This window comes from Protopterus annectens, chromosome 2.part2, assembly GCF_019279795.1.
Source record: "Protopterus annectens isolate FY-2018-M chromosome 2.part2, PAN1.0, whole genome shotgun sequence".
Classification (NCBI taxonomy): domain Eukaryota; kingdom Metazoa; phylum Chordata; order Ceratodontiformes; family Protopteridae; genus Protopterus; species Protopterus annectens.
In genome coordinates this window covers 508,179,215-508,194,364 of record NC_056730.1, presented here as the reverse complement: position 1 = coordinate 508,194,364, position 15,150 = coordinate 508,179,215, and the positions used below count along the sequence as shown (strand labels likewise).

Genomic DNA, 15,150 nt, shown 5'->3' with positions numbered 1-15,150 from the left:
CAAGGTACTCCTAAAGGTCAGACAGGAGAAGCCAAAGATGATACTGATTGCCCCAGACTGGCCCCGCCAGTACTGGTATCCAATATTAAGGAGCTTGTCTCAATACCCAGCTTGGACCTTACCTCAAATACCTCATCTACTGTCCCAGCAAAACAGTCAGATCCTACACAGCCAACTCAGAACTTTAAACCTGACAGCATGGCGAATAATGTAGTCATACAAAACACACGTCTCAGTAAAGCTGTGATGGATGTCATTTTGGAAGCCAGAAGGCCTAGTACTAGAAAATCTTATGCTGGAAAATGGAAGAGATTCTGTGCTTGGAACCAGGCACAAGGAACTGATACAACTGTTCCAAATATTTCTCAGATTTTGCAATACTTAACTGAGATGCTGGACAAAGGCCTATATTTTTCATCTATTAAAATTCATGCCTCTGCCATTTTGGCTCATTACAATGTAGAGCCACCAATATTTTCTCACCCCTTATTAAAGCAGTACCTCAGAGGAGCCAAAAATTTAAGACCTCCAAGGAGATCACCAATGCCTGCAAGGGACCTCAACTATGTCTTGGAAAAACTCACCCTGCCTCCTTTTGAGCCAGCTGCTACTGCTGATATAAAGTTTTTATCTTGGAAAACAGCTCTGCTCCTAGCAATAACCTCTGCAAGATGAGTTTCAGAGCTACAGGCACTCATGGCTGTGGAACCTTTAATCATTTTTTTATCTAGACAGGGTCTCTCTGAGGACAAACCCAACATTTATGCCTAAGGTGGTGTCCAGTGTGGCTCTCAACCAAACTATTCACTTGCCATCCTTTTATCCAAATCCACAGAACAAGAGGGAGAGAATTCTCCATTCTTTGGATGTACACAGACAGCTTAGATTCTACTTGGACAGAACCAAAGTTTTCAGAAAGACAGAGCAATTACTAGTGACATATGCTGCAGGATCACAAGGAAAGGCTATCTCAAAGCAGACTATTTCAAAGTGGATAGGCCACTGCATTCATTTCTGCTATGTACACCATGGCAAGCCAGTACCTAAGGGCATTAGGCCACACTCAACCAGAGTTGCAGCCACTTCAGCAGCCTTTCTCAGGGGAGTACCTACCAAGGACATTTTAGAGGCTGCTACATGGAGTTTAGCGCACACCTTTACAAAGCACTATCATCTGCCATTCTACTCTAAATCCAGGGCAGGCTTTGCCACTGCAGTTCTGCGCCGCTCCTAATGCTGTTTAGCTCCAGCCTCCCAACCTTAGCTTTGGGACTCTACCCAAATGTAATGACTGCAACAGTGAAACACGAAGAACATAGCACAGTTGTGCACACTTACCATAAATGTAGATGTTTGAGTGTATTCACTGTTGCAGTCACTCTTTCTCCTGTTAGGTCTGATTTATATTTAAGAAAATGCTCATTCAACATATGTATCATGAGGCTTTGTTGTATGTTTGCACACACTGGCTTTTAGACAACGTAATGTAATGTGTAGACACTATATATATATATATATATATATATATATATATATATATATATATATATATATATATATATATATATATCACTTATCATTGCTGTTTACTGTATGACTGTTATATGCCATTAAGTTTTTTCAGTTTTTATGTCCCGGACTAGTAAATAAAAATAAAAATATTTACTTTTTCTTTCTATCTGTGAGACAATAATTTGTCAAACTGACAGAAATTCAATGTTTTACCAAAGCAAATTATGTAAGTGGCTAACTTCTGTGTTATGGTTTCACAGACAGCAGATGACAAGGTGGAAGAACTCCGACTGCGGCCAGTGGTGGCTACTGCCATGAAGCGTTTGCCTATCACTGAGGGTATTGTGGAGTTTAAGTACAAGGATGGCTGGGCCCAGATCTGTGATATAGGCTGGAACCATAAGAATACTCGAGTAGTCTGTGGCATGATGGGATTTCCTGCAGAAAGGAAAGCTAACAAGAACTTTTACAGGTAAGCAGCAACCACAGATAAGGCTGAGCCTTAGTGTTCAGAAACAAGTTCTAAGGTAAACCAGTGACCAGATGACCAATGAGGGACTGACCGCCATGATAACAATGGCCACAAATAAGTGATTGTTGTAACACGAAAAGGTCAAAGATTGATTTGTAGAAATACTAGGATTAGCACTTGCAATGCCTTAGAGTTTTTACATATGGGAATATATTTTGCTATTATGTTCATATAGACGGCTTGACGAGGATGTTTGCATTTTTTATTGTTCGCCAAGAACTCTGCTTGATTTGACAAATATATGATACAGGTTAAAGATTGCTTGTTAAACCAATGTTGACAAAACATTTTGGCCTGTTTTAAAGGACCATGGAACAATGCCTAGGATTCATAAATAAAATAATATTCAAAAGAAATTGCATATTCTAATAACTAATTGTGTAATATCACAACTGGATATGAAACATCATTTACGCATTCTTTGTGGGCAATGATAACGCAGGCATAATATTTGGAAGACAAGCATTCGAGCACTGAGTAACTAAATGCTAGAATTTTTATAAATTCTTTTAACTGTAAGAGTTTTCCTGAACTTTGCAAATAAAGCTGCTAATTCTCATCTGATAACACCCCAAACTCGTGCTCTTACAGGCTTTCTCCATGCTATGCCCCCGTCCACACCATGTATAACTTTTAATCCCAGTATGTGCTCTTTTAGGAACAAAGAGATATTTTATAACCAGTTTAGCATGGTTTTGGCTGCAGTGCAGTGCAAGTATTGCCCTGGTATGATTCAGAACCTCCCTTCATGATGGTATTGCCACAGTAATAAACATAACGTCTGCATTTGTGAATGTCACCAAATTTCAGTACAGTAAATCATTAAATCAACCTTGACATATTTTCTTTTGACATTATTAGTTGGCACAATGTTTTACAGTTACGACATGGTAAAGGGAGTCAGATTGCCACTGTAGTTCTTAATAGAGCTGAAAATGCCTGCTTTGTTAATGAACTCCTTGATGTGTTTTGCCTAAATAGCAACATTGTGCTACACTGAAGATTCAGTGTTACAGGCTTTGTATAAATACCTTGTAGGACTCTAGTTTTAGCATGATGTGTTAATGTTTCAGACCTGACAAAAAGCAAATCTGATCATGATGAAGAGTGCCAACATCAGTATTATGTTTTATTTAAATGTTAATGAAGTTAATACGAATAATAAAAATATGCATTGATGACAGCTGAAATTTATCGATAAGCTGTATATAACAAAATGCACTAAACACACATACACCGGATAACTGAACATCAGCCTTAGTATCAGTATGGACAAAAATAGTACAGAAAAGTAAAATGAATGCAGTAAATGAAGCACAGGAACAACGGATTATTACAGCACTATAACTTGGACAATTGGATGGGGAACAGGAAATTCATCCCTAGTTTGGCATCTATGTCTCTAATGGATACAGGCAGCCTGTAAATGGTTCATCTCCCAGGCCCCTTCTTGTAAATGTTTCACCTCCCACGCACCTGCTTACACTTATCAAAGGTACCAGAACTTGTCAGAGATTTGGGATGCATGGCTAGGCTTAAAAAGGCCCTTGTGGTCATTAGCTTAGTAACACCTATGAACCTAAGAGTGAGCTATGCCCTTTACCCTGGAGCAGTGTACATACTTCATAGGTGCAGTAAATGGTATCATTCACAACAAAATGGGGTAATATGAAACTGAAACTATGAATGAAGACACAGTGGCTGGCCAATGTTCACAATGCATTGTTCAAAGTGGCACAGTTTGAGTCACTGTAAAGCATACCTGGATACATGGGACTGCTGATCATTTGGACTGATTCACAATATACTACATATCATGCAGTTAGGTGTGTGGAGACCCCACACTTATAGAAAGGGTAGTATAGCTGTTGACACTGAATTAGAATTATTTAATTTTCTTTCTGTTTCCAAGCTTTGTTTAGAGTACCCTTTTGGTATCCCTAAAATACACAAACACATTTCTAAGCTGTCATTTAGACCTGCAGATCATAAATTGAAAACAGTATCTTTGGACTTTTATATGGATAATACGTTAAAGCCATATTTGTAAAATACTGACTCTTTTATAAAATATCTTTGATACTTTTAAAAGGTTAGGCAAGCTAGAAATTATAAAGAAGATTGTTTATTTTGCAACAGTTGGTGTTAACTCTTTATACATACACAACTAATGAAGAAAAGGTAGAAGGAATTATATTCTTTTAAGCAATATGTCTAATCTTTCTTCTAGGGGAATTGTGACTGTTTCTATCCTATTAGATTCGGTTTTAAATAACATTTTTTTTATGTTCAAAGAACAAATTTATTGTCAGATTAAGGTGGTGGCAGTTGGTGTTGCCATAACACCAATGTATGCAAATTTGGTCTAGCACAATGGTAGTCTCAGTGGCTATATGAAATTGATTTTCCTAAATGTAACACTTTATTTTTTTATAGATTTATTGATGATTTTCTTTATAGGTAAAGTCATGTGATTGAATTTGGTCAATTTATTAATTGCACGAACAATAATATTTTTTACAGTTTACTCATTTTTTTGTTGAAGCTGTTAGCTATTTATATATTAAGCTTAAACAGAAAGCAAATGGTCAACTTACGTCTATAGTATTTAGGAAACAGACCTTTACCAGTAACTAACTACTTGTATTATAAAAGCAAACATCCAATGTACATAATTCAAAATGTGGCAAAAGGCAGTTTGTTAGATTGAGCAGACTACCATCTGAAAATAATACTTTTTTTTTGATAAAACAAACAAAATTAAACTTGTTTAACTCAGATGTTTCTCACCAGGGGATATCTATACATACTAGAAGAAATTTCAGAGCAAGTTAGCATTGATATTCATATTAAATATCAACCTATTTTATTGTCTACTGGAGGAATGTAGAACCCCACATTAGAGAGCAAAGACTATTCCAGGGCATGTAGTATGCCTTTTCAGTTTACATCTATGAAATTAAAAGATTGCTAACATCAATTTGAAAGCATTTTAGGAAATGATGATCTGGTAAATGTATTAAAGAAAGAACTACATTTGTTAAAAGAAAACATAAAAACATGAAAATCTTATTAGAAAACTTGGATAAGGTATCTCATTTGTGCAATAGATTAGATGATACTTACAATTGTGGGGCATGCATCTTGACTCCACCCTGACCCAGTTACTGATGTTAACTATAATAGAATCATTTGAGTAAAAGGGTATTTCAACTGTCATTCCTCAAGCATAGTTTATTTAGCAAAATGTTCTTCCTTTACTGTCTTCTTTATAGAAAATGATAATATAAGGTTTTGACATAGAGTATATTGACATCGCTATGCCACTGAGCAGAAGAATGGAAATACAGCACTTTGTAAGCAAATTATTAGGTGCATTTAAAAGATACATTTAGTATTATTAAAATACCTTGTCTAGGAATAAATTTAGAGAAATGTATTGGCAAACACTTCATGCAAATGAGTTCCCTGGGCTGAACAAACATATTAAATCTAAATGTTTTTTGATTCTTATAGATGGTCTTTAGGGAATTAATTAATTGTTTCCTAACAATGTTTTAAAGTGTAAGGATATCAACAGATCTTTGTTGATTTTTGGTCATGTGGACTATGTTATAATTCCTTTTAGTGTGGTAAGACAAAAATCTATGAATTTATTCTTTTGAAAAAGTCTCTTTTCAATATGTGGTGAGATGCATGCTCTCACAAAATGTGAAACTGAAGGCGCCCATGCATTATTTCAGTACATTTGGACTTATTTTGTTTAGTTTACTTTTCTGTAACTCGTGATGGCTTATAGTACATAAAATAAAAACATTAAATGCATATAAAGGTAATACAATTAACATAAAATGCAGCAAAATCTGGTAAAACAAAGTACCATTATAACTGGAAGGAGTGGGCAGATGTAATCATCTTTTCTGAGTAAATGCATTTTCAAATGTCTGTGAAGGCTAAAACAGTGGAACAGTCTTTCAACCAATGAGTCAGAAAGTTCTATAAGGTACTGCTCATATTTTAAAAGAACTATAACCTATGAGTTTGCCTCACATATTGGGAATCTCCAACTGCTCCTTGCTAACTAGGTAAAAGGTTTCTATTTGGGCAGCAATATTGGACAAGGCCTTTGAAATAAACTGAAACCATACAGTACAAGGTACAGTATGGACTATTAACTTGCAGTGACATCAGTACTGGAGTAATATGGGTGACCATAGGTGTCCCATATATGCAACATGTGTGCCACACTCTATACAGGTAGTTCCATTGTAAGCAGCCTTAAGTACAAGTTGCTGCAGAAGTCTGACCTCGGTGATCCTTGATGAAGTTCCTGATATGAAACTGAGGATTGCACAATAGTTGACAACTTGTTCTCCTACTGCCAGCATATTGCACTCACTAAGAATTCCCCCAGTCATGGTGTTCAGCTTTTCATCCATAAGTTTAAAATCAGATGTATTAATAGGAATAAGCAAGCTTCTTATAGTAACACAGACTCAGTACTTTTCTCAACAAATCTGATGCCGCCTATCTGTAGACTTCAGACAGGCCATGGCTTCACTGGGAACAATTTTAAGATGGAAACATGTATTACAAATGACAAAAGGTGAGTATGAAAATTCATACAGGGGGCAGCAGGATCTAGTATATCTGAAATATTAGTGTTTCCTAAGAAATTATTACAGAACACTGTTGTGATGCAGCAGCCAGAACATTCCAGAAGCAACACCAAAATCATTAAAACTGAGACCAAGGCTAGCTTGTGGATCATCCTACGTAGTAATGCAAACCACATATGTGCTGACACTAAAGAAGGGTTCTTGAAATTTATTCATTAAGAAGGAACTATGCCATTTATTTTGACCCCACATCCTCCTCTGGAAGCAGGTACTGTACATCTGCCAGACTGTCTTCAAAAAACGCTTTCTGACATTTCCCCTGATAGGCCATTTCATTTGAAATTATGTAGTCTGATTTTTGCACATTTCTGTTTTTCAAAGCATCTGTCAGATAGGAGTCTGCTGATTTCCTTGAAAATTTAAAAGTTTCTGATCCATCTGTCGTAGACTGTGTATCTTTCAGGACAACTTATGCAAACACTGCAGCAGTTACACAGTATTCTTTTGGAGAGGTTCTTTTTTCTTTGTATAGATCTTGTCAGCTTAACTAAATGCAGCACTCCAGATGAAGTCCCACTGACTCTCAGCACATCAGAATAGCATTTTTTTGCAGGTTAGGCCTCTTACTGTGCAACTTCATGCCCCTACCCATGCTTATTGTTTTATTTTATCAATTTCTTATCATGTCTGATTTTACACAGAATTACTGTCAAAGGTAAAACAATGATACAGCAGTAATTAGCTCTGTGTCACACTCCCAACCTTATACATATTATTCAAATCAGATTAGAATAGTTGTCACTTCTGTATTCCTGTCTCAGACATCTGTGCACTATCATGTACACTTACAAATGTTATTGTTTTTACTTTTTCTGTCTCAAGTAGTCCACTGAACACAGAAGCTGTTATAAAAAATCTGGGAACACAGGTTGACAGCAACCTCTCTTTTGATCACCACATTGCCACTGTGGTCAGAAAGTCCTTAGATGTGACACATCTCATTACTAAGAGATCATTGTCTCTTTCTACTCTTCCCTCATTTAGCCCATCATCGACTACAATGCCCCATTTGGCATGTACCTCACTAGACACCTGCAACAAGTGGAGAGGCCGCAAAAGTACCTCACAATGAGGATACTAGGCCTTAAACACTTGTCCTATATGGACAGACTCAAAAAACACCAACTATTCTCTGTCTCATATCGCCTACTTAGAAGCAATCTCTGCTTGACTTACAAAGCCATGTCTGACCCAGCTCTGTTAGAAATGCTACATCTAAAGAAATCCCAATCCCTCCGTACCACACACTCCAGAGACCTCAACCTCATTAACACAATCAACAGAACATGCTGACGGGACAGGCTCATAACCCAGAGACTGCCCATGCTATGGAATAGGCTTTCCATACATGTCAAGCAGAGCACCTCACTGACCCTCTTCAAGAGAAATCTTGATGAGTGGAGGGGAAATAGAAAATTCACCCCGCGGATAACTCCAGTGGCACTACTCGACAGCGGCACCGGGAACTAAGGTCAGGTGGCACAATGCAAGGGTAATCCTATAGTTAGGCTTGTAAAAGCCCCGGGACCATTAGCCTAGTACACACCTATTAACCTATGAAGTGACAACTTCTTGTAGGGTTCTCCAACCACTTCTGTAAAAGTATAGGATATGATAATCAACTTGTTGGACAGCAGATGGCTTAATACAGTAAAGGTGTTGCTGTATCAAAATGCTCTGTGTTTACATAACAATTGCAATAGGGAAGAGAGGTCCAGTGTGTGCATCATACCAAGATTTCAGCAGGGACGTTTGATATAGTATCATACAAGAAGCTGGAGAGGAACACGAAGGCATACTGGGAAGGTGGCTAGGAGATTTGTTCACTGATAGGAAAATGAAGAGAGAGAGTAGGAGGCAGTTGTTTAGTGAAAGTCGGTAATTAGTGGACTGCTGTAAGATTTGATACTAACAGTATGTTTAGCATATTTGTACAAGGGAATGCAGTTATTTTGTCTCACAATAGCAGTTAAATTGCTTTAGTACTCAGATGGGGAGAGTGAATCAGCATCCTTTAAGTCCTAACATTGCCACAGATTTGTCAAGTAGATTTCAGATGGATTTATTGAAAAAAAAGAAGTGAAAAGCTATCTCTTTGCAAGGGTCTAAGAGTAGCATGCACAATAGTGAGGGCAGGATCTAGAGGACACCAAAGGGAAAAAATCTTTCTTGCATAACAGCTGTACCCTGAAAAGTGTAAAAATATTATTGATGTGACAATAAAACTCATTCTCCTCATCTGTAATGATGAAGAAGCTTAATGTAGCATTTGTGAAAAAGTGGGGCACATAAAAAGTCATGTCATAGTAAAGAGTAACAACAAGACATGAGTTAAAAATAATAATTATTGTGAAAAAATATTAAATACATATGGAAAAAAATCATGTAAATGCAATACTAATTCAGTTATGTTTGCATTAAATATTTAAAAATACAAAGAATATTTTGTGTCTGCATTTAATATAAATGATTGAAAAGTGGGCAGGGGAACTTATACATATGCAATATTAACTACTATAATTGAAATAATGCTTCTTGCAGTGTCTCCTAAGAAACATTCACAGACCAATACTGTGGATTTATAATGTATATAGATGATAGTCTGTGCTGTGTGAAAGAATGGTTACAGTATGGTATGAAAAGCTAAAAGTATGTTTGCCATCAATTGTGGCACAAAGTGAAGGAGTAGCTCTGGACCAAAGAAATGTGATGCAAAAATAGTTTTAAAACTGCAATGAAATAAAAGTCTGTGAGCCACAGCATTAGCCTGAGATTCAGTCAGTACAAGTCAGGCTGTATATAAATGAGGAAGTGTTTTGTGAGCAAATGGAAACATTGTGTGGTATTAAAGCTACCATTTTTGTGAATCATGGTATGGCACCTAAATTTTATAAAAGTACACTGTTCTTGTGTGCAGTGAAAGAAAGACTGGTTAGTGAGCTTGAAAGGTTTGAAAGACCGGATGTCCCACAAAGCATAGTGAATGGGCACCTATAATTGTTCCTGTTACAAAATAACTGTAAATCAATTTGCAAGCCCTGAAATATATTGCCCACTGATGGCTATGTTGAGTGTTAGACTTGTGTTTTTTCTGCTGGAACAGACTTAGCAGCTGCTTATTAACAAGTGTTACTTGATCCACACCCCCACCAGGGGCAACAATATCCTAGACCTAGTCATTACCAACATGAGTGACCGGTGTTCCACACCTGAAGTCAACTCTTCATTGGTCCGATCTGACCATAAACTAATCACCCTTGATATTCACATCCCGCCTACACCCCCCATTAAGGAAACCACGGTAAAAAATTTCTCCAAAGCCAACTTCATGCTTCTTAAGACAGAAGTGGTGAAAGAACTTCATGACACCCATGCAGATGTACAATACAGTTACAACTGCTGAATCCTATGCAAATGCACTCTATAAGCACTTACATGAGTGCATGGATCATGCTATCCCAAACAGAACCAAGATACTATCCTCCAAAAAAAGAAGCCAATCTGGTGGTCCCCTGCCATAAACAAACTGTACAAACTGCTGATTGAGAGCCCAGTGTCCAAGGGTATTTGTTCTGGTTTAGGCACTTGGGCTTCAGGCCAGTTATTTTAGATTAAGAAGGTTCGTGGTCTGCACTCTTGTGGGAGAAGAGGCTGGACTCTGCCCTTCTGAGCTGGGAATTTCTGGTTAAAGGTTTATAGTGCCTGAATATTTGAACTGTATCTTACTGAAATTGGTACACCTTGTTTGCTCTAGCATAGACTAGATCCAGGCCTGCTGAATCTAGCTTTGTTTATATGCTTGTTGTTTGTTTGCTTGTTATTTCCCTGGAAGCTAATTCCACCTAATACGCGGCTTCTCAGCTTCTGTGGATCACTAGTGATATCTGCATTGCTTACTGTACTAGTTCCTTGTTTCACTTGAAAGAAAGTTACTGTTTGTCATTTTGCATTTAGTTACTTGTAACACATTGCACTCAAGTTACCTGGCACTTGCTCACTAAAGCAATTATATAAGTCAGCACTAAAAATTAAAAGCACTACACCCTCACTCCCCACTGGCCCTTGTTTTCAATTATTAAGGAATTCCCAATATTATTCTAGCATGTCCAAAGGTCAGTTGTCAATCTCCTCTCTGGTCCAGCTGGTGAATCTGGGAATCTTGAGGCAATGTTATAACTGCCTCATGTACACAGACAACCCTCTCCTCCTCCCACATAACACAAATACTTGCGAGAGATGCAGCTATTTAGCCAAACTGGAGGCTGAGCTCTCTCAACTCAGGACTGGCAAGACCAGACAGGAGGAGAAGGCAACTACACACACCACAAAACCAGCCTCACATAATGCTACCACACCACTGAATCAAACACATAAACACACAAAGACATACTCGGAGGCTCTGAGTAAAATTTACCTAAACAGCACAGGCCTCCAAAGCAGACACCCAAACAACTGCTACCTCAAGACACCCCACAAGCAACACATAAACCACAAAAGCAGTGTGCAAAGCAGTCACAGCCCTTAAGGCCAAATACAACACCAAACATACTTGTCATAGGTGACTCCATAGTCAGACACACTGACGTCCCACTCACCAGGCTGAACAAGGAGAGGGTCACAGTAAGCTGCCTATCGGGCGCTAGAATCCGCCACATAACACAAGCACTCTGGTCACTCCACGGCAAGTACAAATATGACACAGTCATTGTCCATGCTGGTGTGAACGACCTGAGACGTACCTCCCTGGACTACATGAAAAGAGACATAGAGGAGATCTCTGATTATGTAGCCCAGGCAGGTATGACCCTAACCCTGAGCAGTATCCTTCCTTCACCAAGAATGATGCCACAATATAGAGACAAGATGATCAGCTTTAACAATTGGCTTAATGTCTGGTGTCATTCAAAGGGGATCCAGTGTCTGTCTGCCTGGGATGACATGCTTGACAAGCCATGCTGCTTCAAGGGACGGCTTGCACCTGTCACCCTGGGATTCCGGATATTGGCTAAGGCTCTTGCCACCCCATAGTGCCTTTTTAGGCAAGGCTCAAATTCTAAACCTACCACCCTAGAAAACAAAAATGGGAAGAAACTGAGGGTAATGCTGCTCAATGCCAGAAGTCTAAATCTCAAAATGCACGACTCGAGGCCCTTCTCAGTATGGAGAACATCGATGTCTGTGCTGTAACTGAAACCTGGTTCAAGGCTCCTGAGAGCACCCGGCACTATTAGGTTTTACCTCATATCATGCGTTCCGCCCCAAAACCCGGACCACACCACAAAAGGAGGGTGTATCCATATTCATAAAGGATACCCACACCTCCAGGTTGGTGGCAACGCACGAAGCTTCGGAAACCATCCAGGTGCAACTAACCATAGGCAAAACTGCTCTACAAATTGTAGCATGCTACAGGCCACCCTCTCAAACTCAGGAACCCCACACAGCCTTCCTGAAGACACTGGAGGGTATAAATGTATCTCCAAACACCATCATATTGGGTGACTTCAACTACACGAATATAGACTGGGAACATTACTCAAGCCCTAACTTTCTAGCCCAACATTTCCTGGAGTTCATAAATTCAAATGCCATGGAACAGCTAGTCACTGTTCCCACGAGAGGAGAAAACATACTAGATCTCATTATCACAAACATGGGGACAAAATGCTCCACACCGGAAGTATATCCCTCATTGGTGAGATCTGATCATAAACTAATCTCACTGGAAATCCACATCCGCCCCACCCCAAACAAAAAGACCACAGTGAAGAACTTCTCTAAAGCAAACTTCACACTACTCAAGACTGGTGTGGTATCTTTCAAGGCCCCTGAGCCAGTGGAAACCACAACCAAAGCTGCGGAAGCCCTTACAAATGCCTTCTATGAACACCTCCAGGACTGCATGGATCAGGCAATCCCAAATAAAACCAAGACTCTTTCCACAAAGGGCAAACGTCCAGTCTGGTGGACCCCAGCCATTAACAAACTTTACAATAAGAGGAGAAAGCTATTATATGATAGAACAAAATCCATAAAAGGGAAGTCACCCCTGATCATTATTAGTAAAAAAATACGAGCATTCATAAAATCAACTAAGGCCAATTTTGAGAGAAAAATTGCCATGGATTCAAAGGACAATCATAAGGCCTTTTTCAGCTATGTTAGGAACCTGGGTGGAAACTCCCAGATATGCTCAGAATTAGTCCAAAATGATACAAAAATCACTGAACCCACAAACATTGCCAACATACTGGCAGACAGGTTCAGTGCAAACTTCACCCCCCCCCTAAAGGAGAGATAACTATCCCAGCAGAGTGTAGCCTCCCAGACATCTCAAATGCGCAGGTGAAAGCTGCTCTCTCTAAATCTAAAAACACAGCATCAATGGGACCAGATGGTGTCCCCGGCTGTGTGCTACACGAGCTAAATGAGGAATTAAACCCGCACATAAGGCAGCTGTTTAATCTCAGCCTTACCACAGGATACGTGCCCAAGGAGTGGCGTACGGCAACTGTGGTCCCACTCCACAAAGGCGGTGCCTCTACGGACCCTGGTAATTACCGCCCCATAAGCTTAACAAGTCTAGTCTGCAAAGCTATGGAGAGGATCATAATGGAGCTCATAAACAAAGATATAGGGGACTTGCAGACATTGGACCCGACCCAGTTTGGCTTCGTCAAGGGCAGATCATGCCTTTTGAACTTGGTCAACTTCTTCGAAACAGTCACCAAGGCCATTGATGAGGGAAAGGCAGTCCATACAGCCTACCTTGACCTTGCAAAGGCCTTCGACACAATACCCCACTCGGGTATTGTAGAAAAACTTACCAGCTTAAATGTAAACCCATATGTCACAAGATGGGTTGCAAACTGGCTTAAGGACAGAACCCACAGGGTTAGAGTTGCTGGCGCTATGTCAGACTCCAAGCCGGTCACAAGTGGTGTCCCACAGGGCTCAGTCCTTGGCCCCCAATTGTTCGGCATCTACTTCTCAGAAGTACAGGCCAACATGGGAGGACTTTGGCTGACAAAGTTTGCAGACGACTGCAAACTGGGCGCCATAGTGGAAAGTGCATCGGACACGGATATCCTTCAGAAGGGACTCACGGAAACAGATAGCTGGTGCCAGAGCCATGGCCTGAAGTTAAACGCCAAAAAATGTATAGTCATACCCTTCGGGAAAAACAAGGTAACCCCAAGCTACCATATAGGTGGCAATCCACTAAGCACAGAAGAGGTTATCAGGGACCTGGGGACCCAGATTGACAGTGGCCTTTCTTTTGACACTCACGTTGCTAAAGTGGTTAGAAATACCTTCTACATTGCCCACCTGATCATAAAGGGATTCACATCAAGATCTAGTGAGGTCATTGTTCCCCTGTACTCTTCACTTATCAGACCAATGATCGAGTACAATGCCCCATTCGGGATGTATCTCACCCGACATCTGCAGCAATTAAAGAGACCCCAAAAGTTCCTCACCAAAAGGATAAAGGGACTCCAAAATCTGTCATATGCTGCCAGATTGAAGAAACTCCAGCTCTATTCAGTTGCATACCGTCTGCTCAGAGGTGACATGTGCCTGACATACAAGGCCATGTCCAACCCGGAATTAATGGACATGCTCCACCTCAAAAATTCCAAATCCACCAAAACCACTAGAGCAAGCGACTTAAACCTTAGCACGGATATAAATAGGACGTGCTGGAGGGATAGATTTATCACTCAGAGACTCCCTATGCTGTGGAATAAAATCCCGATCCATGGGAGGCAGAGCACCTCGCTGGCTCTGTTCAAGAGAAATCTTGACCTGTGGATGGGAGATCGTAGGTTTATCCCGGGAATCATCTCTGTGTCACTGCTGGACAGAGGCACAACAAACTAATGGGCACAGTATTTTTTCATATAAGGGGTGGCGTAAGCCACAAAAATTTGGGCTAGGCTTATAAATGCCTTAGGGCAGATAGCCTAGTATAAACCTATGAACCTATGAACAGAAGGAAGAAACTGTTGCAAAAGAGAGTAAAATCCCATGAGTGGAGGAGCTCCCTGGTCAGCCCCAGTAAGAAGCTGAGATCCCTTATAAGATTCTCCAAAGCTAGCTATGAAAACAAAATCTCCACTAATTCTAAGGACAACCACAAAGCATTCTATAGCTATGTCAAGAATCTTAATGGCAACACCCAGATCTGCTCTGAGTTACAGCACAAAGGCGTGAAAATTACAGAACCAACTGATATTGCCAACATCCTGGCAGATAGGTTCAGTGCTAACTTTACCCCCCCCCACCCCCTAAAGGGCCTATATCTATACAGAAAAAATGCAGAGTCCCTGTAATCACAACTACGCAGGTAAAAGCTGCATTCTCTAAAGCCAAAAACACAGCATCCATGGGACCGGAGAACATCCCAGGCTGCGTTTTACACGA

General features: G+C 39.9%; 1 protein-coding gene across 3 annotated transcripts in view; it reads left to right on the top strand.

Moving 5' to 3' along the window:
- LOXL3 (lysyl oxidase like 3) overlaps nt 1-15,150 on the top strand; it is a 914,626-nt gene that overhangs the window by 378,509 nt on the left and 520,967 nt on the right. For all 3 annotated transcript variants that reach the window (XM_044063977.1, XM_044063976.1, XM_044063978.1), the window contains exon 4: nt 1,773-1,984. In XM_044063977.1, coding sequence (XP_043919912.1) covers nt 1,773-1,984 — 212 coding nt within the window. The remainder of the gene's footprint in view (nt 1-1,772; nt 1,985-15,150) is intronic.